This window comes from Dermacentor silvarum, chromosome 7 (assembly GCF_013339745.2).
Source record: "Dermacentor silvarum isolate Dsil-2018 chromosome 7, BIME_Dsil_1.4, whole genome shotgun sequence".
NCBI classification, from domain to species: Eukaryota; Metazoa; Arthropoda; class Arachnida; order Ixodida; family Ixodidae; genus Dermacentor; species Dermacentor silvarum.
The window spans coordinates 21,009,019-21,033,048 of NC_051160.1; the positions used below are offsets into that span (position 1 = coordinate 21,009,019).

General features: G+C 45.5%; 1 protein-coding gene across 4 annotated transcripts in view; it reads left to right on the forward strand.

Annotated features, from left to right (window-relative positions):
• Positions 1–24,030, forward strand: part of LOC125939622 (protein Skeletor, isoforms B/C-like) — an 85,622-nt gene that overhangs the window by 18,153 nt on the left and 43,439 nt on the right. For all 4 annotated transcript variants that reach the window (XM_049670316.1, XM_049670317.1, XM_049670315.1 and 1 more), the window contains 7 exons: positions 796–937; positions 4,703–4,845; positions 10,376–10,499; positions 11,787–11,906; positions 16,158–16,361; positions 21,399–21,598; positions 23,307–23,367. In XM_049670316.1, the coding sequence (XP_049526273.1) occupies positions 796–937; positions 4,703–4,845; positions 10,376–10,499; positions 11,787–11,906; positions 16,158–16,361; positions 21,399–21,598; positions 23,307–23,367 (994 nt within the window). The remainder of the gene's footprint in view (positions 1–795; positions 938–4,702; positions 4,846–10,375; positions 10,500–11,786; positions 11,907–16,157; positions 16,362–21,398; positions 21,599–23,306; positions 23,368–24,030) is intronic.

A 24,030-nucleotide genomic window follows, 5' to 3' on the forward strand; every position in this document is an offset into this window, starting at 1 on the left:
GTAAGAGGTTGAGTCCATTGAAGTTGAGAAATTGAAGCCAAACTTTCATTATTTTGTCGTGCGGAAAGTCCAATGCTGGTGCGTCTGTGTGACGTAATGAATTCCAAAACCTTCTCTCCTATTTGTGCCATTCTGGCGCAGTAAAGTTCAGTGTTTGGTTCTTTTAGAATACACTGTAGTGTATCCTTAACGATAAAAATAACCATGTCAAATAAGCATATACCAATAAGCCTCCTTTTACGTTTATATATCAGTGATCGCAATGTAGAAAGTTAATCTTCTAATACAGCTCAACTCACTTTTTCTGTTTTGACGTCCATTTTAACGAAGAAATTTCCTTTGTCATACAGTCGAATCCGGATATATCGAATCTGAAGGGGATCACAAGAAAGTTCGGTATATAGTTAATTCGATAGATAAAATAAAAATTGTATACAAAAATTTTCAAGGCGATTTTACTGCTGTTCGTTATACACAATAATTCGTTATATGTGGATTCTATGTATCCGGGTTCGACTGTATATGCTTCAGTGTTATGATCTAAACTGTTCTTCTGGAAATGCGAGGTCTCGTGTTCGGTTCCCAGCCTCGGTGACCGCATTCCTTCCAACTCTGGCAGAAACGCACGTGCAGTGGGCTTTGCGTGCGAGGTAAAGGACCCCTGCAGCTGGTCGAAATTAACTTCGAGCCCCCCCCCCCCGAACCTAGTGCGCGTCTCGCAGCCCGTCAGTTGCTTCTGGACGATTTGAACCGTATACAACTGATCCAATTTTTTGCCACTCTCGTTTGGGACAGTCGAGACTGGGCCTGCTGAGGATGCACCAGGGGCCCACAGACCCGCAGCAATTCAACTGCGAGGAGATCGTCAAGGACGTAATTCAAGTCGCATGGCACCTGGAGCAGGACGAGATCAGCTTTCACGTGCGCGCCGTCGCCGGTCAGTGCTCGCGTTGCTACCGATGTGGTACAATAGGAAATGTTTTCGAATGTCCTTCGGATCGCCCCCGCACTTCGTGGTTGGTGCATAAGTTTCTGCGTAATCTTTCATGTGAATTTCAGAGTGACTCTCACATGTGCGTATATATACATTTACATGTGCGTGTATACCGGGTGTTTCAGCGAACGCTTAAAAAAAAAAAAAAAAGTTGCCTGTGGCAGATAGCACAATTCTAGTTCGCGAGCCTGGTCTACTCGAAGAAGCGGACATACTTGCACAAAGAAATTGAAGTGCATGATGAACTAATTAACAAAACTTCACCAATTAGGTTTTTAACTAATCACCTTACGGCCCATATTGGAGTTCACAAATTCTAGCCGTGGAGTTCGCAAGGAACGAATTCTCAGGATGACTCCAGTTTCGAGATATTAATTCCCGAACTTTGCGGAGAAATGCACTGGGCGTTCCAGTTACTTTCCTACCAAAACGTCGTTTTAAGCATTGAAGCATAACTGGAACGCCCAATGCATTTCTCCGCAAAGTTCGGGAATTAATATCTCGAAGCTGGCGTCATCCTGAGAATTCGTTAAAACGACGTTTTGGTAGGAAAGTAACTGGAACGCCCAGTGCATTTCTCCGCAAAATGCGTTTCTTCGCCACACATTGAACTAAACGTTCCTCCTATTTTCACCGAACTTGAAGTTGTGTCCAGTACAGTTAGTTTAGGACTCGGGGAAACATTGTGGATACCGGCAGTACGACACCCTGGAACGCTTGAATGAGTAACTTTCTGCAAAGGCTGTAATTAACCTACACAGACTAAACGTTTACATTTCGTTACTCACAACATGCTTCCTACTTCAACGAAATACAAACAACGGGCGTCGAATATCTTGGAGAAGAAAGAACTACGTACCGCATATAACTTTAGGGGTGTGCGAATAGGGAAATTTTCGAATCAAATACGAACATTGGAAAAAAAGAAAAAAGAAACACGGGCTTCGAATATCGAATATTTAATCACGTAAAAGTAAACTAAAAGATTAATACTATATGTATACGTGTACAAAGTTGCATGTTGGACAACGAAATGTTTATTTACGTTATTTGATACATTTAATGCCGTTATCAACTGGATTCGAGCTCATTCGAAAAGCTTGTAAATGAGAACAAAAAAAAAAAAATGTGACATTATCTGGCGCTCTATGACAATGACAGTAACTCGCCAAACAAAAAGCGCGTTAGCAGATGTACATAGAACTGTGGTGCTCATTCAAAAAGGAACGAAGCGCATTACCATACAGTACCGCACGTCGTTTTAAAGGGATCCAAGCATGGTGACCCAGACAAAGTAACAAGTGGAAATCTGCCTAAATCTGGAGGGAAAATTCGTAGGCTGCCTGAGACGAGACATGCCTGTTCAAAAACTTCGAAACTATTGTGCAAGAATGATTTCCTCCATGCGTTCGCTGACGGACAACCGCGGTTCTCCTGCAGCATAATCATTCGGAAAACTCTCTCTTCGGAAACTTTTCCCCTGCAGACTTCAAAAACAATTATTCGGCAACTACGAATTGTGAACTCTCGAATCGAATACGATCGAATTGCCAGAACTATTCCATTCGGTTTCGAAACTTTGATTATCGGAACAGCCATACGTGTAACACACAAAAAAATGGGGTGGATACGAGTATGCAGTAATTATGTTCAAATCTTATAATTAACCTACAGACTTCAAGCTCTCTGGACATCTCACCCATGGAGTGGCCCCGTTTACTCTATATATGAAATCTCTGCCATTTGGTTTCATTCGAGGGAAGCGGGGGAACTTTATAAGCTGTTCTTGTAACGCCTTTACATGGGCCAAAAGCGAGGGTATAGCATTTTTAATTTAACCCTTAATTGATGCATGCACTTCAAATATTGTTGCCATATTGTCCGTAAATTTCCCCGCTGTGCCTCAAACTGTAAGCTTCGTGCATGATGCAGCTTTTTTTTTTTTTTTTTTAGAAGACCGTGAAAACTGGCATATAAAGTTTTGAGCGCTTCTAGTCTCATTAACGGCAGCGCTGTAAAACACGCACTGCCTCTTGTTCCCATGGTATGCTGAGCGATCGCAGCTCAAGTTCTCTATAGTAAATTTTGTTGTAAAGTATATATATATATATATATATATATATATAGTGTATCCCAAGATTGAGGTGCGCCGGTGCCAATCTCGGAGGCCACTAGTTTACCATGTCGACTTCGTCATGCTGTGGTCGTTGTACCGTCCTCATAATTTAAGAATGGGCATATCATTGTCGTCATGCCGTTGTCATTATGCCGCCTTTGTCGTCCCATCGATATCATTCCATCCTCATTCCGTCATTTTCATGGGTGACTTAGCAAGCGAGTGCCGTCGTAATGTGCTACGATATCGGAGTATCTGGCATGGAGCCGAAACCATGAAAGTTTCAGAATTAACGTCACGCGTGTTAGGTAAACGTGACTTCAAGAATACGGTGTGTAATCTCGAATGCTGTTCGCATTATACCGTCGACAGCAATCGTGAGACGAGTTCTGCCGTAATTTGTTTTTGATGCTTGACTACATTTATTGATGCATAATTTATTGAAATATTTAACTGCACCGAGTATAAGCGTGTGGTTAAATTTTTGAAAAAAGAATGGATGTATCACGTGAAGCGCCAATAAATGTTTTAGTTGCGAGCCAGTGATTGGTGCCCCGGTGTTTCTTTGCGCCTTGTCCGTGTGTGTGGCGTATACGTAATTGATCACGCATCACCAACTCTCCTTTAGCTAAGCCTGCATCTTAGCAAGTTTCCAGTACGTGTAATAATACCCCAGTCACACGGGCACTTTCAATGTCCTTTGAATCAAAGATCCTTTACTTCAAGGGAGGACGCGCGCTGTCACACGGGCGTACCAAAGGAGGCCTTGTTGAAGGGAGCTTTGAGCCAAAGGAGTCCGCGTTTGTCCTTTGAAATCTCAAAGGAATACTTTTGAGCCCAGAGGGCGTCCGACAGAAGAAAACAAAATTCTTTATAAATACGAAAGTTCAATTTTTGCCCGTTAAAACAAGTTTCACTATATTATAGAAGTTTATAAGCACTAAACACTTTCGTGACACCCGCAGTCTCAATGATAAATGCGCCGGTACAACAGCGCCGGCAGGGATTGTCACACTCAGCAACACCGACGCAAAATGGGTCTTGGAGGGTTTACAGTAGCGCGATTAAAAGACACGTCGCTAACTTCCAACAGTGTTTGTTATCGAAGTTCAGTTCGTACTTTTAATCGCACTGCCGTTAACCCTCCAAGATGCGTTACCAACAAGCCCACATTGCAACCCTCGTGAGCAAAATGGGTGCCATGTGCGATTTGGTTATCGGCTGCTACGCATCGAAGTGTCCTCGTGTGTGTGTGTGTGTGTGTGTGTGTGTGTGTGTGTGTGTGCGTGTGCGTGTGCGTGTGCGTGTGTGTGTGTGTGTGTGTGTGTGTGTGTGTGTGTGTGTGTGTGTGTGTGTGTGTTTTTCGTGACTTTTGCGTTTTACAGTACGTTGCGGTTTCTGCCAAAAGCTTCAGCGGAGACCACCTGGCGACCGTGCAGCACTGATACATATCCCTTGAACTAATGTTCCTTTGAGAGCTCTATGCTCCTTAACATCAAAGGACCTTCGGTATGCCCGTGACGTGTGACTGGGGTATAAATCCACAGAGCACGAGTGACGCAGCACGCGTTCTTTTTTTTTTTTTTCCGCAGATCGCAACATGTGGACGGCATTCGGCATTAGCGGCGCCGCGGACTCGAGCCAGATGGTGGGCGCGGACGTCGCTGTCATTTTCATCACTGGTTCCAACTACGAAGTCTCGGTCGCCGACTTTCTCATAACGGCAAAGTCACAGGTGAGGCATTTCGTTTTAACGCGATACGTTAAGGGCCCCGTGTCGCAGAAAATCCGGCGACGGTGTCGGCGTCCGCGGCCGAGAAAATCACCCCCAACCACGCAGGCCCTCCGAATATATTTCATCATCATCATCATCATCATCATCATCATCATCATCATCATCATCATCATCATCACCATCATCATCATCATCATCATCATCATCATCATCATCATCACCATCATCACCATCATCATCACCATCATCATCATCATCATCATCATCAGCCTATGTTTTTTTTTTATGTCCACTGCAGGACGAAGGCCTCTCCCTGCGATCTCCAATTACGCCTGTCTTGCGCTAGCGTATTCCAACTTGCGCCTGTAAATTTCCTAACTTCATCATCCCATCTGGTTTTCTGCCGACATCGACTGCGCTTCCCTTCTCTTGGTATCCATTCTGTAACCCTAATGGTCCACCGGTTATCCATCCTACGCATTACATGGCCTTCCCAGCTCCATTTCTTCCGCTTAATGTCAACTAGAATATCGGCTATCCCCGTTTGTTCTCTGATCCACACCGCTCTCTTCCTGTCTCTTAACGTTAGTCCTAAGATTTTTCGTTCCATCGCTCTTTGTGCGGTCCTTAACTTGTTCTCGAGCTTCTTTGTTAACCTCCAAGTTTCTGCCCCATATGTTAGCACCGGTAGAATGCAATGATTGTACACTTTTCTTTTCAACGACAGTGGTAAGCTGCCAGTCAGGATTTGGTAATGCCTGCCGTATGCACTCCAACCCAATTTTATTCTTCTGTAATTTCTTTCTCGTGATCAGGGTCCCCTGTGAGTAATTGACCTAGATAAACGTACTCGTTTACAGACTCTAGAGGCTGTAAAACTGGCGACTAGAGAGACTGGCGATCCTGAATTCTTGTTCCCTTGCCAGGCTATTGAACATTATCTTTGTCTTCTGCATATTCATCTTCAACCCAATTCTTACACTTTCTCGATTAAGGTCCTCAATCATTTGTTGTAATTCGTCTCCATTGTTGCTGAATAGGACAATGTCATCTGCAAACCGAAGGTTGCTGAGATATTCGCCGTTGATCCTCACTCCTAAGCCTTCCCAGTCTAAGAGCTTGAATACTTCTTCTAAGCATGCAGTGAATAGCATTGGAGAGATTGTGTCTCCTTGCCTGACCCCTTTCTTGATAGGTAACTTTCTACTTTTCTTGTGGAGAACCAAGGTAGCTGTGGAATCCTTGTAGATGTTTGCTAAGATATTCACGTAGGCCTCCTGTACTCCTTGATTCCGCAATGGCTCTATGACTGCTGGTATCTCTACTGAATCAAATGCCTTTTCATAATCTATGAAAGCCATGTAGAGAGGTTGATTGTACTCCGCAGATTTCTCGATTACCTGATTTATGACATGGATATGATCCATCGTAGAATATCCCTTCCTGAAGCCAGCCTGTTCTCTTGGTTGGCTGAAGTCAAGTGTTGCCCTGATTCTATTGGAAATTATCTTGGTGAATATTTTATACAATACTGAAATCAAGCTAATGGGTCTATAATTCTTCAGTTCTTTAACGTCTCCCTTCTTATGGATTAGAATAATGTTGGCGTTATTCCAGCTCTCTGGTACACATGAAGTTTTGAGGCATTGCGTATAAAGGGCCGCAAGCTTTTCAAGCATGATATATCCTCCATCTTTGATTAAATCTACTGTTATTCCATCTTCTCCAGCAGCTTTTCCCCTGGTCATGTCTTTCAAGGCCCTCCTAACTTCAGCGCTAGTTATAGAAGGAGCCTCTGTATCCTGTTCATCACTATTTTGAATGAAAGAAGCTTGGCTGTTTTGGGCACTGTGCAGGTCAGTATAGAATTCTTCCGCTGCTTTTACTATGTCATCGAAATTGCTGATGATATTACCATGCTTATCTTTCAGTGCATACATCTTGCCTTGTCCTATGCCAAGCTTTCTTCTTACTGATTTAATGCTGCGTCCATATTTTACGGCTTCCTTAATCTTTCCCACGTTATAATTTCGAATATCCCTTACTTTTTTCTTGTTGATTAGTTTTGACAGTTCAGCGAATTCTATCTGATCTCTTGAGTTGGACATGTTCATCTTCTGCTGTTTCTTTATTAGGTCCTTTGTTTCTTGGGAGAGCTTACCTACTGGTTGCCTTGGTGCCCTACCTCCTACTTCAATTGCTGCCTCTGAGATCAACCTATTTATATATATTTACGCATATGCATATACGACGCCTTCTTATATGACGTGCAGTACATGCGGGTTATATATTGCCACACCATTCTACCACGAATGTTGCTCACGTCTTACATTCTTGACAAAGCTATTCCTCGGAATTTTGAGTATGACAATCCACAAACAAATGTCATGAAACAAAACACCCACAGCGCATGCCTTTTATGCTAAATCGTCTCAGACCGAAATATTAAAAATGCGAAACAAAAACGGAAACCTGAAAATGATGTAATTTTCTTGGCCCGGTTATGCACTATGTCCGGGATCGGCCCATGCAAGAGGCCGCGTTTCTACCAGAAGGCTCGCCTTCGTGCATAGCGTTCGCCGCCAGTGTTTCCCGGTAACCATTACGGCTGCATAAGCTGCAGTTGTCGGGAAGTGTGAGAAGCAGTCAGGGATATCTGAATGCTATCGCGTTCCACTCTTAAAAGCGAAGCTTAAGCGTCTTCCAATTTTTGTAGGGAGAGCTACATTGGCCGTATTCTCGCCGTTTCGCTGTGGTCGGTGGCCGCACCGCGAGCTGAGCCGTTGCCTAGCAACCACCGCGGCGTTTGCCGGCGGCGTTGCCGGTGTTGCATCGCCGGAGGAGCCGTCGTTGCATCGTATACTATATAGAAGGGGCGGATCGGTGGGATTCGTCGGGAGATATAGAAAGTGTGTCGGAGAGAGTGAAAGAAGCCAGGCTTCGTCGTCGGAACGAATCCAAGAGGAGGCAGCGAGCAGAGGAGACGGGGGAAGAACGAGCCGCACGCCTCGAGTACGAAGCGGCCATCGTCGTCTCGGCCATCGGTTCGTCGTCTAGTTCGGCATCTCTTGCCAGGGCCGCGGTTCAACGACGGAATGAAACACCAAGCTAAACAATAACAATAACTACGCACGCACACTACGGCTAAACTGAGTTAAGCCACAGCCAAATTTTTTCGATGATCGTATCAGTTTGGATAATGCGTAAAATGGATAACTAGGTGAAGAAAACTAGGTGAAGTGATGAAGTTTGCAGGCGCAGGTTGGAATCAGCTAGCGCAAGACAGGGGTAACTGGATATCGCAAGGAGAGGCCTTCGTCCTGCAGTGGACATAAATATAGGCTGATGATGATGATGATCAGTTTGGAAACTGTGCTTCGAGCATGCCTGGTGACTGATGAGAGGGTTCTTTCCTCGGGCAGGGGTGGGGGGAGGAGGAGGAGGGAGCGGCTATAGAGTTTGGAAGCCAGTACATTACAGTATGGAGCTGCGACTCCTTCATAACACACACACACACACACACACACACACACACACACACACACACACACACACACACACACACACACACACACACACACACACACACACACGCACGCGCGCGCACACACACACACACACACACGCACGCGCGCGCACACACACACACCACACACACACACACACACACACACACACACACACACACACACACACACACACACACACACACACACACACGCACGCACGCACGCACGCGCACACACACACACACACACACACACACACACACACACACACACACACACACACACACACACACACACACACACACACACACACACACACACACACACACACACACACACACACACACACACACACACACACACACACACACACACCACACACACACACACACACACACACACACACACACACGCGCGCGCGCTATATGGCAGGTTCACTGCATTCAGCGCGTCTTGAAAGCAGATAATCGGATAATAAGCAGGTAACTGCCTCCCATAGCTCGACCTCGCGGGGCCTGTGCAAAGCGTCACGACATTTCATCTGATTATGAGGCACGCGGTAGTGGGGGACTCCTGATTAAATTGGACCACCTGGAGTTCTTTAACGTGCACATAAACCTAAATTAATACACGGGTGTTTTTGCATTTCGCCCCATCTAAATGCGGCCGCCGTGGCCAGGATTCGATCCCGCGACCTCGTGCTTAGCAGCTGTCACTAACACGAAGGCACTTCCCTTCGTGTTATCGTTCAGATCATCCCTTCTCATTTCATCCTTCTCATTCTCGTAAATCTCCGTTGTCTACGTTGCTTCCATTTATTGGATTCAATTCGCTATCTCTGTTTCTCTCACTTTCTTTCTGATGTCTCCTGGTTGTTTATTTACACTTTCAATTACCCTGTACTTGGTTGCCAACTCATTCATTCATTCATCCATTCTATTTCGGCATTATAGTACATTTACAGCATGCGCAAAATGCTGGGGGAACAAACTAAAAGCTGCAAAAGGCTTGGCGGGGTCTGTACCCGATAATTGCACTTTGACAGGAGCAGAAAGGCAATGTTCGTATGCGACAAGCATACAATCACAAAACTATACATGCGAAATATAATACTAAATGTATAGAAACTAACACAAAGAAGGAAATACATTACTTTTCTGCGTGACATCAAAATTTATCAGAACTTGGAGAAACTTAGCAGTACAATATTAAAACTTAGCAGTATCAGCACTACAGAAAACAATGCTGGTGGTTTAAAAGAGTAGGCAATGTATATGCGATCATTTGTCGGCCATAGTTAGTACGAGTCCGTGGCGCAAAAGAAAAAGAAAAAAGTGATTCCGCACGTGTCATAAACATTCACTCTTTCAGTCAAATTAGCAAGTTTTTTCAAGTACAGATTGCCTTCACTTGTGCACTTTAACCGCGCATTTATTTTAATCCATGTTCCTAAGTCTTTCTTCAAAACTAATTTTGCTTTGCGCTTCTCTGACTTCAAACTAGGCCCAACCAGACGATGTGCGACGCCTGCAACTGGCGACGCTCCTCCTAACGCCAGTGTTATGAGGTGCCTAATAGCTGGGCGCTGTTCTATCGGCTCAACAGAAGTTGACTTGCGTGCTGCGTATCGCCAACATGTCATACCCATGCATTATACTTGGAACACCGTCCGAAGAGTCCAAGCTCAAACCCTGCTATCGCTGCCAATGCTTCGGACGAAACTGCCATTTTTTTTTTAACGGTAAAAAATTAACGCTGAGCATGCGGTGCGAAACATATATGACCTCACGGGCAGCTGGTGCGAACATTTCTAGAGGGTTAGCCGCCCGGTGTTTGATTGCGTTATTTGTGGCTAATCGCAAATACAGAAGTGTTGTCTGTCTGTTGGTTAACCGATGATTTCGTTTTCTGAGCATCAGATAATTATTAGGATCTGGTTGATGTCGGGTATCCGCATTTGTTGGTCGCGTCTATACGGCCTATACTTAGACACGCCGCGCTTGTGTCTTGTCTGCATGCAGTGCTCCGGCTCTAACGGCGTCTGCTCAGACATCGCGCAGGGTGGCCAAGATGACCTGACGGTCAAGTCGAAGTCCTACACAGATGGAATCGTCGACGTGGTCTACGCCCGCAAGCTTGATACCGGTACGACTGCCGGTCCACTGCGTCCACTGCGGCTTCCTCATATGCCTTTTACTGTAGGGGTGTAGAAATACAGTAGTATACGAGACCGAATCGGAATACGAATTGAATAGTGTCGGAATCGATTTGAATTGAATATAGAATATTTTTCGATCAATTTGCGATTAACGTAAAGCCTTCTCGTGATGTTATCGAACAATTTTCACATCCTGGTACTCAAGCATTAGAGAGTTTCTATTATTGCACTGCACATTATAAAACATTCTATTTTGAAAGCACAAAGCGAACATTAGGAATAAGTGAGCGGCTTATTCGCAAAAGGGGGCCTTTCGGAACGCACGCGGTCCTGCATTATCATATAAAGCTTATAGAGATAACCTAGTGGGTCAATTAGCCTCGGTATATATCTAGGTGACCAAACCAGAACGGCGTGTTTTTTGCGGCGATGGGAGAGCAGAAAGAGAAGCACTTTTTCGCTTCTGCGAATGGTGACGGCAGACGGTGACAATATTGTATACATCAAGTATGCTGGAATTAAGCATAATTTAGATATTAATTTAGATGAATTTGCCGTAGTTGAAAACTTTATTCTGACCGCCTGCCGCGCACCAAAATGTCTGAGACGATAGTTTGGTAGCGATATTTATGTAGGTTTAGTTCATGCAGTCTTCGCATCGTCTCTCCACGGGGCGTTCCTCCTATCCCCAACCCCACCCTTTCCTCTTGGGAGTCTGCACTGCTTAGCTTAGGCCGGCAGGAACAGCAACAGCTGGTCCAGCGGGCTCGCAGGGTCGTGCAAGGCAATGGAGCCTGCTGGACTGAGGGCCCCACCCAACGAGGAAGAATTGCCTTTGTGAATAAAAGTTCATTCTCTCTCTTGCTGCTATCATCCGTAAGGATAAATGTGTTAGGATGCAAACAAGGACCCTTTATGCACTCATAAGGGAGTTGGAATGCTTGTATGTACGATCTCACCGCATGCACATGTAATCGTCCAGCTCCTGGCAAACAGCAGCGCTCGGTGACATTTCCTCGCACCGCGAGAGCGAGCCGCAACGCGTATGGTCACGAGTCATGTCCGACAACATTATACTTAGACTGTCTATATAGATGCCAGCAGTGATGTATAGTTATTAAAGAGGTACCATTCGGTCGCATTTTTTGTTTTCGAAAACAAGTGCTCAAGAAGCGCAAGAGCGTTTTTACGGTTGAACACAGTGCCACAAGAAGCCGCCAATGCTGCAAGTGTTCCCGTATACTGTGCTGAAATCCTGTGTTGCCTTAACGCAGGGGATGACAATGACAAATCCATAGCGTCAACGGGAAATGTGGCCGTGGTTGCGGCGCAAGGTCCTGTCAACATGGCGGCGCCGGACACTGTGCTGTACCACACCGTGATAGCCACCAGGGGTAAGCGGGAACATTGCTAGTTGTCCCCAACACCTGACGCTGTCCTGCAGCTCGATTAAGCACGAACTTCAATTAGCACTTTCTTTCTTTCTTTCTTTCTTTCTTTCTTTCTTTCTTTCTTTCTTTCTTTCTTTCTTTCTTTCTTTCTTTCTTTCTTTCTTTCTTTCTTTCTTTCTTTCTTTCTTTCTTTCTTTTTCTTTCTTTCTTTCTTTCTTTCTTTCTTTCTTTCTATCTTTCTTTCTTTCTTTCTTTCTTTCTTTCTTTCTCTGTTTCTTTTTCTTTCTTTCTTTCTTTCTTTCTTTCAGGGCCATGAGGCCATTACAGAGAGGAATAGTAATCACGCAATATCAGTTACAGACGTGGTAAGACTAGTACGTGGTAAAACTAGGTGGTAAAACAGTACATGGACGGCAGAAAACTAGGTGGGGGGATGAAGTTAGGAAATTTGCAGGTGCAAGTTGGAATCAGCTAGCGCAAGACAGGGGTAATTGGAGATAGCAGGGAGAAGCTTTCGTCCTGCTGTGGACATAAAATATAGGCTGATGATGATGATGATGATGAACGTGATAAAACAAGTAATGTTGCTAATGCCAACGTTTTGAAAAGGGCACTAAACATCGTCAGGGCCTTAAACGAGGCGTACGAGCATGCATGCAAATTAGAACGCATATCAGCATTACCTAGAAAAGAGACTAAAGGACACCCCATTCCCCAACCTCTAGCCTTCGTAACGAAGTATTGTAACGCGCTTTCAAATATAAACAATATTCTATTGAAATACTTATTATGCAATGAGCACCTTAGAAAAGCGTTCCCGGAGGTACCAAGGGTAACGTATCGCCGCAACAGAAATTTTAAAGACATGTTAGTCCATGCAGAAGCAAGCCCTCAATTTACCGTCAATACAACAGCCTGTTTTCGCCTCAGGTGTACGACATAAAATTAAAATATAAAATTGGAAAAAAATTATATAAAAATTAAAAGCGCTGCAGGTGATTACACACACGAAAGTAACTCCAGTTTTGCCTGCACGAGTGCTAATTTCATCTGTTTATTGGAATGTTCGTTCTACCACAAAGAATACATTGGCGAAATAGGACAGCCAATGAATCTCGCACGGACATCGTACGGACACGGTTAAGAAAATTTCGAGAGTGTTCGCATAGCATTTTAACATGCCAGGTCACAATTTCGATGAACTTCAACTTCATATCCTACAGTTGCATTTTCTTTCACCCAGAGACGGAAAATTACAAGTGCAAGACACTACCCCCCCCCCCCCCCCCCCCTCCCCCACCGAAGTATTATAAGTTCAATACACTGCATCCAATAGGCATAAATGTTTCAAAGGGAGCTCTTGAATTGATTCGTTACACCATTGACTCGATTACAACCAGCACCCCGTACAACCAGCACCCTGGATAAAAGCTACCGCGGGAACTTCTCGGCCAGTACGATGAGTCTCGGAAGTCACGTGTTAGATCGATACTGCGAAGAACGAAGAGAGGGAGAGTTCGCTTGCTAAAGCTGACTGCGTGACGCAATGCTCGTGCTGTATCGTTTATTTTCTTCCTGAACACACAATTCCCACGGCGTATCTTTCTGCTAGTGTATTTCCAAAGGCAACCAGCTTTGCTGCTGTATCCAGCCCACGCCTGAAGGTTAATCACTCGCCTTTTAAAATGGCTGGAAACGTTTCGCTGCTGAGTGCGAGGGCTGCTGAGCCGTAGTGGCTGCATCGCAATGCACTCTCGCATAGCGTATATTTTGCGCACGTTGAGAACCTCAGGTGGTCAAAAAAATGTGGTTGATCCCTCTTATATAGGAATCGGTATAGAACACGAAAGTGAAACGTGTCTTCACAGAAGTAGTGTAATGTTTATTGCACATTGATATATAATGCCTATTGGTGTTTTGTGGCTAAAGCGCCCTTAGGCGTTGATGCACCCACGCTGACGCCTGGTGGCACGTCTCCTCCATCACGACTACCAACGTCGATGACCATGAGCAACCGTCGTGCATATGGAAGCTGCACTACGCTGCACACGCTAGCACAACGCGAAAGACGAAGCACGTAACTGACACACTAATACAACGCGCAAGACAAAGCACGTAACTGAATCGTCACCGAGTCAAATCAGCGCGTACAGCGCGTCGTAATTGCAGCCTCCGCGATCAACTTCAGAAACATTTTCAGAGCTAATTGCGGAGGCCACGCTCCGCTGTGCTGAGTACGGTGAACGCCACCTAGGTGGCGTTGGTAGTGCTTCTTGATGCCAGCGTCCCTTCGAATGCTGGCATCGAGGCGTCGTAGTGCTGAGACCACCGAAGCGTTCACTGTCGGTGCGCGTTAAGGCCGGAATACATGGAGTGAATAACCGGCGTCCGAGCGAAGAACTTCGTCGGGCGGCGAACGTCCGACGGCCGGCGTCAAGAAATTTGCCGTCCGCAGCCGATCTGCCTGTCCAAACATTTTCGTCGGGCGAACGCCGCCGCCGGAAGCGTCTAGCGCGCAGCGGTGGACGACAGCCAATCAGGAGGCACTAGTTCCGGTCGCAATGCATGCTGGTGTTTCGCGCGCGCGCGCCTTTTCGCGTCGTCTGCAATCGCGTTGGTGTTGCCGTGTCTGCATGTCTCTGCACCGATTGAGTAGTTCCTAGTATGATCTCTCAGGAATCGCGTTGTATTTGTACATCCCATATCCGCTGATCTGCGAGGAAACAGACAAGCAGTGCAAGCTCTCTACAACAACCTTCAACAGAAATCTTCTGATCTCAGAGGCCACATGCTGTCGTCATGCCTATCTCCCGACTTCCCCGATAGATGGCGCTGGCATCGGATATTTCTTTCGCTAGGCTTAGACGCGTTTGAAACGAGAAGCGATCTCGAAAACTACTCAAGGTTATCCATAATACTCTGTCGTCGAAGCGGCCTGAGACTAAGCGAAAGCCGTTTACGCAGTCATTTGCTTCCAACTAAGTGAATTCTACAAGGACAACGCCAAATTCAGTTCGAAGCGGGCGGCCGGGACCGCCGCCAACACGGCGGCCAACGCGCGGCGGCGTTCGCCGCATGTATTGCAACACAGCAAACATCCTGCGTCGTGTCGCCGCGTCGTTACTTGACGCGTGAAGTTCGTCGAGAAAGTTCGCTCCATGTAACGCGGGCCTTAGTGTCATAATGCAGTACTTCTCTTTTCTGCTCGTAGGCGGCGGCACCGCCCCGAGCAAGAGCGCGGGTACACGGAGGAGTGTTAGATATATAAGGCGCGTCTGTGTGGCTCTCTGCAAATGCGTTTGTGGCGCAATGGGTTAAACGCTCGGCGATCTATCGTCGCGGACCGAGAGGTCGTGGGTTCGATTTCCAAATTTTGCATGTTTGTGGAACTTTTTCTTCTGGTTTCTTTCTTTGTATTATGTTCTATGACGTATTTCCGTGACGGAAATTCCGTGACGGAAATACCGTGACGGAAATACGTCAGTGAAGTCTTGGTGGACCCCGGCATAAAACACTTTCGTGTTAAAAAGTTGTCGCAGTTTCACCTGAAAGGCGAAGCATCAATTGCGATAGCAAATTTGTAGAGAGCTATACGGAGTAATGATATTAGCTTTATCAGCTGTATAAACTTGGACATGCAGCAGCACCGGCAACACGCAGAACTATTGTCGACGCCGTCGGCGTTTTGCCCGCGTTCGCTCAAAATGCGTGCGGCGTTGGTGACTGTTGCCGGAGCCTCTGATATAAATAGGCACTTGGTGCCGCAGCTAAACGTCGCCTCCCTTCCCTTCCCTCCCCCTCCCCCCTCCCCCACGGCCTCTCGCGCGTCGGAAGAAGGCGCGTTTGCTCTACATATATGGTGATTGTAAAGGAGGAAAAAGACGCTTACTTCAGCAGCCCTTAAGCGAGCACGGCGCAGAACGCGCGTTTCTTCGCCGTGCGTTCACTCCCCGTGAAAGCGCGCGCCCCTCGCGCCCTTTCACTCGCACATACAGCGTTCGGCGCGCGGCGACGATTTCATCTCCATTGACGTCATACGGAACCTCACGGCGACGGCGACGGCGACGGCGACGCCGACGGCAGAAATCTGCTTTTGAGTGTCCATATAATTGCTATCGCAATAAAATTAATCCAGAGCCCGCCACCACGGCGTGTCTCGTGATCAGATTGGGGTTTTCACACGTGAAACCACAGACATCATTTTTTTTAAGCCGCCATCACTGATTTATATACGCCCATATGCTGTCGCCGCAGATACCGTGCTCCTGCAGTTCGACCGCGACCCCCCCAGCCGCAACTGTCCGCCGCTACCAACCACGTCGAATGGACCTTCTGGCCCGCCAGCAAATACCAAGTACTTCGGAGGCCGGGACATCTTCAAAAGTGAAAACATTAAGGAGTTCACCGCCACCATTGGACCCACAGGGTTGAAAGACCACGGCTATGAGGCAATCACAGGTGCGTGAGCCACGAATTTTTACGTCACAGTTTCACATGCGTAGAAGCTTTGCGCATGCACACGTGACAATTCCATGCTACGTTCCATACGTAGCAAGAACGCTGCGCAAGCTATAAACAGGTATAGCGCTGTCGTAGAAGTCTCACTCCGTTCGTTTTGCGGTGCAGTGTCTTTTTAAGGCGAAAGCCTTAGATCTCTGTTTCAAGGTCGCGTTGTGAGGTACAGAAAGTCGCTGACCCAAGGAAGGTCAGAAGCGAACCAAAGCATGCCCAGCCGTGTGTGAGAGATAATTAATGATTAGCAAAATTAATTAATGATTTATTAGTGATGAGATTAAGGTGAATTAGGATGAATTAAGGTGGATTAGGGTGGATTAAGGTAGATTAAGAAGGATTAAGGTAGTTAGGATGCATTAACATGTATTAAGGTCGATTAAGGTGGATGAAGGAGGCTTAAGGTGGAATAGGGTGGATTAAGGTGAATTACAGTAGGCTTTACAAGGCTTTCTTTTTCGCGTCTCTTAGGTGATAGCTAAGGACATATGGTAATTAAAAAAATTATCTGCGGTGCTTTCGACGGAATAGATACATCATATATTACAAGTACAACTTGTGGGCGTAAGGTGAAACTCCAAATTAAGCGTTGTTCGTGCAGTTTTGTGCTTCCAGTAAGCGACGCACTATGTTTTTGTCGCGAGTGCAAGCGGTGCGCCGTGGCCGCTGGTCGCAGAAACGTGTCACTCCGCTTGTTCGATGGTAAGTAGGTTAATTTCATATCTGCAACGCATTCGAGGTAATAATTTTCTTTTGCGATATACTTGTACGGTATTTAAAGTTTTATCCTAATTACATGACACTTAACTATGTATTTCTGGGCGCAAGCTTAGAAACTTCCGATATTTGCTTTCGCGCGCGGAATCTGACAGTCGAGTGCAAACAACGTGCCATTATTTAGTATATCTTTGGGGGAGCCTCCATGACACTAAAGGGGCATCGGGGACACCAAAGCTGGGATCCGCGGACTGCTCTTTGTTTTTGGGGGCTCGCGTCGAGGCCTCCGCGTTCCGGGGTTGCGCCATCGCGGACAGCCGATTTTGTGTGCGCACGACACCCGGCCGGCGCGTCGGCGGTCCCAACAAACGGATCAAAGCTGGTTGCAGCAATGGAGGTACTAAATTTGTTTGTCTTAACATGTCACTAAAGATTCATCGAAAAAAGATTTGCGTGTTTTTTTTGTTTTTTTTTTTCAGATTGCAAAGCTCTCCTCGATAAACGTTTGTTAGATTGGCTGTCCCTCCTCTTTTAAGGCCTTCTTGTACATTGATTTATGTTGTTCTAAGTGTTACTTCTCTATGTTGCTCTTTTTATGTTACATTTTGTCATCATCATCATCATCATCATCATCATCATCATCATCATCATCATCATCATCATCTTCTTTTTTTTTAATGTCCACTGCAGGACGAAGGCCTCTCCCTGCGATCTCCAATTACCCCTGTCTTGCGCTATAGCTGATTCCAACTTGCGCCTGCGAATTTCTAAACTTCATCACTCCACCTAGTTTTCTGCCGTCCTCGACTGCGCTTCCCTTCTCTTGGTATTCATTCTGTAACTCTAATAATCCACCGGTTATCCATCCTATATACGCATTACATGGCCTGCCCAGCTCCACTTTTTTCGCTTAATGTCAACTAGAATATCGGCTATCTACGTTTGTTCTCTGATCCACACCGCTCATCTTCCTGTCTCTTAACGTTAGGCCCAACATTTTTCGTTCCATCGCTCTTTGTATGGTCCTTAACTTGTTCTCGAGCTTCTTTGTTAACCTCCAAGTTTCTGCCCCATATGTTATCACCGGTAGAATGCAATGATTGTACACTTTTCTTTTCAGTGACAGTGGTAAGCTCCCAGTCAGGATTTGGCAATGCCTGCCGTATGCACTCCAACCCAATTTTATTCTTCTGTAAATTTCTTTCTCATGATCAGGGTCCCCTGTGAGTAATTGACCTAGATAAACGTACTCCTTTACAGACTCTCGAGGCTGACTGGCGATCCTGAATTCTTGTTCCCTTGCCTGGCTATTGAACATTATCTTGTCTTCTGCATATTAATCTTCAACTCCACTCTTACACTTTCTCGGTTAAGGTCCTCAATCATTTGCTGTAATTCGTCCCTGTTGTTGCTGAATAGGACAGTGCATACAATAGTACATTTTGTAAGACTCCATTTATCTGTAAAATATTGTTCTGTATATATATGTACTGTTATTGATAAATCTTGTGCTGTTGTAAGTTTTTATTTATTCATCGACTGTCCAGAATGCCTGTTTGAATCAGGATATATTTGCACAGTAGTCGTTGCATTGATTGTGCCGTTCTCTTGCAGTATATGTTGTAATCATCTTGATCGTACTTCGAGGAAGCGGGAGCCAGTTAAGCTGTTAGTGCAGCTTTCTTCCCCAGCCTCCCTCGTAGTTATGATGAAATGGAGGAACCATTATAAATGATAAATTGTTTTGAATATTCTATGTAATACAGTTACGCGGGTGATGAGAGTAGTCATAACCAGTGACTATATATAGTTATCAGTTGCGACATTGTAATCGTCGGACTTTTGTCGGGCAGGCAAAACTCATTAGACGGTTATGTGATGATTGCAATGATAATTTTCACCAGTTATATAACCTGAATGTAAATACAGATGAAAGAAATCATCCGCAAATATTTCTAAATCGGGCCTGGGCGCGTCCCAATAAAACAAGGGCGGTCGGATTTAACTAGCCTATATCAGAAAGGAAGCGGCTGCTAAAGCCTTCACAAGGAATCACTTCAACGCGTTCCAAAACGTAATAATCTATAAATAAACGCTAATTACTAAAACAAGGAAGTTTTAACCACTTTGCGCCTATACCAAACGATAAGCGCACATTACTGGTTATAATATCCTAGTACCTAGTTATCCTAGTATCGTAGAACCAGTATCCTAGTACGCTATACCATGATGACGCTGAGGTTCACCTATAGTATGATAGTACATAAACTTGTAAGGACACGTTAGTGCATGCGAAATCCGGACCTGCTGCGTGGCCGCAGCAAAGAAAACGAAGAATAAAATGCGCCAAGTCTACAGCAACTGCTCGCGTACACTGTAGAATAATTCACACCCCTAAATGTAACAAATGGTGTAAATGTGTCTAGAAGTCGCCCCTTATGCACAAAAAGGGTGCAGCGGTGCCAGTTATAGACACATTTACGCCCTTCTTCACTTTTGAGGGTGTAATTTTTTTACAGTGCGGGACGAGAGAGCAGGAGCTATATCCATGCTCTCTCACAGCCACTGTACCGCCCCTAAAAACCAGAGCAAAAATTTGGCGTCACCTTTTGTGCAAGCGTTGTGCGACTCCGTGGGATATCAAAGGATTCAGTTTAAGTTAACGCCTTTTCACCTTATATATGCATGGTCAATATAGCTGTGCAAATGAAGCATTTCTTGAAGCCTCGCCAGGCGCATTGTACTATTCATGCGTGCTCGCTTACAGTCTTGCAAGCCAGCGAATAAAAGAGAAGATGGCGCAAGCCTTCTCGTACTCTCTCAAAATTCATGTGTCATCGCCTTAAGGCTATTACGGAGATCCTTTAGCGAGGAACTTAGTATTATTACACAGCAAAACCATTATCGCGTATGCTGTTCAGTTTCATACCAAGCCATTCTGACGCAAGTGATCGCTGTTTGTCACACCCGCCTTAAAGGTGTTTACCCGCCGTGGTTGCTCAGTGGCTATTGTGTTGGGCTGCTAAGCACGAGGTCGCGGGATCGAATCCCGGCCACGGCGGCCGCATTTCGATGGGGGCGATATGCGAAAAACACGCGTGTACTTAGATTTAGGTGCACGTTAAAGAACCCCAGGTGGTCAAATTTCCGGAGTCCCCCACTAGCCGGGCGTGCCTCATAATCAGATCGTGGTTTTGGCACGTAAGACCCCATAATTTAATTTAAAGGTGTTTCCCAGAAAGATGCCAATCCGAAGCGGTCGCTCCCTTCTCATCCACCCAACAGCACCGCAGTGTCACTTTTAGACAACTGTCTTAGGTATATGCCTCCAACTGCGTAGGTAACTGTTGGAAAAGGCACATACTGGAGCTGACTAGCAACTAAACATTTATGAAATACCTAGCAATATACGTATATCACTTATCAGAAGTAACAATCAGCGAAAAACAACCGCACCTCCTCCATTTGTATTGTTTAGTTTATTGTTGTTTAGTATTGTTTAGCTTTTCAACTGAGTTCCATATTAGTTTGTAGTTGTCCTCACTCGAATGCAGTTTCTGCAGTTTCTTGAAGTTTTAGTTTCAATATATATATATATAGTGCGTGCTCAGTGTACAGAGATTCACAAGTGATTTTTTGTTGATTGTGTAATATAACACATTTATGTTAGGTATAATATAAAAGTACTTACAGTGCTGCATTTAGCTGATACTTCTAGGTGATATTGTGACACCGTAGTTATTGTAATGCTTGTGTATAACGGAATGCGATTCGCTGCATTCTTAACTCCATGTTGTCAGGAGTTATTGGACTTTCAAGCCGATCCTGTTGCTTTTTTCTCTGACCTCCTCCACATATATGAAAACTAAAGAAGGAAGAATTAATAGTTAGTGATTTCAGTAATCGCTCGGCGTCTGAGTGGATAGGGGAATCCGCGAATTTGTGCAAGCCCAGCGCAGCATCAGTTCGCAAAGTCTGAATAAGCCTACCTGAACCCTACTTTCGTGTGTCTTGAGTCAGGGTGTGTGAATTCGACAGTCTAATTTTTGTCAGTGCGAGTCAGCCGTGCTGGGTCTTGACAAGAAGCGATCGAGTCCGAGTGAACCTGTCTTACGAGTCTTATTCTGAGGAAGCCCAGAGATAAAAAAAAAGAAAGAAATTGAGCTAGTCCGAGTGCCGTTTCCATTGCCGACGTATATATGCGTGACTACGCTGAAAATGTAAGCCCTATTAGCGCAAGAACTAAAGCTGTCACGTGGTGCCCAGGCATGTTTGGCTGGGGCATCTCGTGGTGGATCAACGGGGAGCTTGTACCTGTACTGCATGTGGAAAGGGGTGAGACGTACACGTTCATCGTGGAAGGAGGCAACGACAAAACTGTAGGCGCCAAGTACCACCCTTTCTACATCACCGACAGCCCGAAGGGCGGTGGCTCTAAGATACCACCCAACGAGCTCGGACAACCGGTAAGCTCTTCCCTATTTGACTAGACTAGAAATGTGAAATAGCTAGAGCCGGGCGATTATGAACTTTTTTCGAATACGAATCGAATACGAACAGTGAGTGTCGAATATTGGATAGTAAAACGCAGACCCATGTAGCGACAGCTGGAATGTTTATTTCGGTATATAATTAGGCACTGCACCTGTACTGACTGCCCCTAAAAGGACAACTATCGGGGACAAAGGATGAGCTCTAAAACACATCATCACTAATTGCTATGAAAAAAAAGAAAACCTGCATGAATAGCCTCTCAGCAAGTCTAGAGCCTGGGTTTAAACAAGCTTTCCTAGACAGAATGGCTGTTTGGTGACAATATTTCTAAAAAAGCTAAATAAATGGTTGCCGAAAAAAGATCAGAAGGACTTACGTGCTGCAGACACATGTAAATGACCCGTTGCAAGGCAAGCATCACATGTAGCGTGAAAGATATACTGCTACATGACTAGAAAACCACTAAGTGACTGACTACAAACAAAAATCACAGGTTCTACTGTAGACTTGCCGAAAACAAAGCTTGCATCACGCATTTCTTTTCTGCATAGCTTCGAAAAATTTTCTCGTCTTACTTCCGATCATTTGGGACACCTTGTTGAGCAGATGAAGACCAGTAACCAAACAAAGACATTCGGTTGTTCCGAAATATTTGGCCCTTTTCGAACATTCAAAAATACCGAATAGTTCCTTTTTGAATACGAATAAGAAGGTTAGTGTGTAGCATTCGAATAGTATATTCGAAACTTAGAATATTCGCCCACCCCTAGAAATAGCCTGTTGTGACAACTACCTAAACCTTCCGGGGTGTTACAATACAGTTAAGCGCTTACAGTAACTGCTCACATTTCGCTTCGACTCCTTCTCTGTAGCTATGCATTCACACGGACCCGTCAAAGTCAGGTTGAGTCAGCTATCTGGGCCGAAATCCGATCGTCGAAACCTTATAGAGGGTGGGGGTCGTGCGGGTATCGAGGTGGTCAACCCGCCTTACCGACTTCCTCGGCAAGATGCGTGGTAGAACGTTCTTGCAGGCTAGTTGGGTTCATACTTGAAGGAAGGTTAAAACTGCGCGAAAAAAAAAAGAAGAGGACAAGCGGAAAGCACACACAATACAGCGCTAGCGCAGCGGTGGCGTTGAATACCCCCATGGTCGTGCCACGAACGGTGTCTGTGAGCGCGGCGCTCCTCTGTACATGCTCGTGGCTGCGTATATGGCCAGAGTAACAAGGAGCCAACACTCGCTCCGGTATTGCTTGCCTGATGCATGGTCCAGAACTTGCCTGATGCATGGTGCCGTCTTCGCCGGGAGCAGCAACTCATAGTAAATGAAGGAAAAAAAGAAACAATGGATAACAGTTATATGACATATGCACGATTTGCAGTATTTCATCCTGACTTGATACTAAGCAATACCCATCATGAAATCTAACAAGCCAGTGGTTTAGCCGGATGAGTATAATTGATACCTAGGCTCAGTTTTCGAAGCGGCACGATAAACTAGGTCATGTTTAACATAGGGAAGCCTGAGATCTGACGCGCCTTGTGCAATTATTGCACTTCATAAGCAGGATGCGCATTTTAATGCTGTAATATTACACATTCCCTGCTCACCTCAACGAGAAAAAAGGCAGCATTTTTTAAATTTTCTTTTTGCTAATAGCTAATGCTCTCTTGCAGGGGAATACCTTGTTGGCTGGGGTAGTTCTCGGCCCTGATGGCAACGTTGACGAGTCGAAAGGTGAGCACAGCAATGTACTGAGTATAGCTGAGGCGTCGTGACGGCTCGCACATAACGTGATACTGGCCGCATCCTTGCGGCTATTGTCTGCCTGCGATGGAGTTTCTCTGTTGAGTTTCCTATAGATTCGTTTAACGCTTTGGTTCTCTTTCGACGCTGAATGCTGTGGTCGTCTGGCAGGTATAAATCCAAGCGCTTTCACTGCTCTGTGGCAGATTTTTTTTGGGCCTAACAGCATTAGAAAGTTGTTACGGGGAAAGACGCAGACGGGAGACAATATACAAACACAAAAAATGGCACTAGCCAATAGGCATGCAGTTCCAAATCGTCGGCATTTTCTAGACATGGCTAGCGTCTTCGTCCTCATTAGTACTGGGGGGAGGGGGGCTGTTCTGCAAGTGCCCACCTAGTGGACATGTCCATTTCGTCTGCTGCCCAGCCAATCAGAATTCCAGCAGCAGACGAAGTGGGCATGTCCACTAGGTGGGCACTTATAGACGCTGATGTGAGTGAAGGCAATTACAAAGAGGAAATGCAGCTGGCGGCACCACCGTCGGCATCGTCAGGGTTGTCGACTGCAGGTAACGAGACTAGCTATCAGTTGTATCCCAGATGTGAAGGCGGCCAGAGTAGAATATTACCGAATACGAATAATCCTGTAAG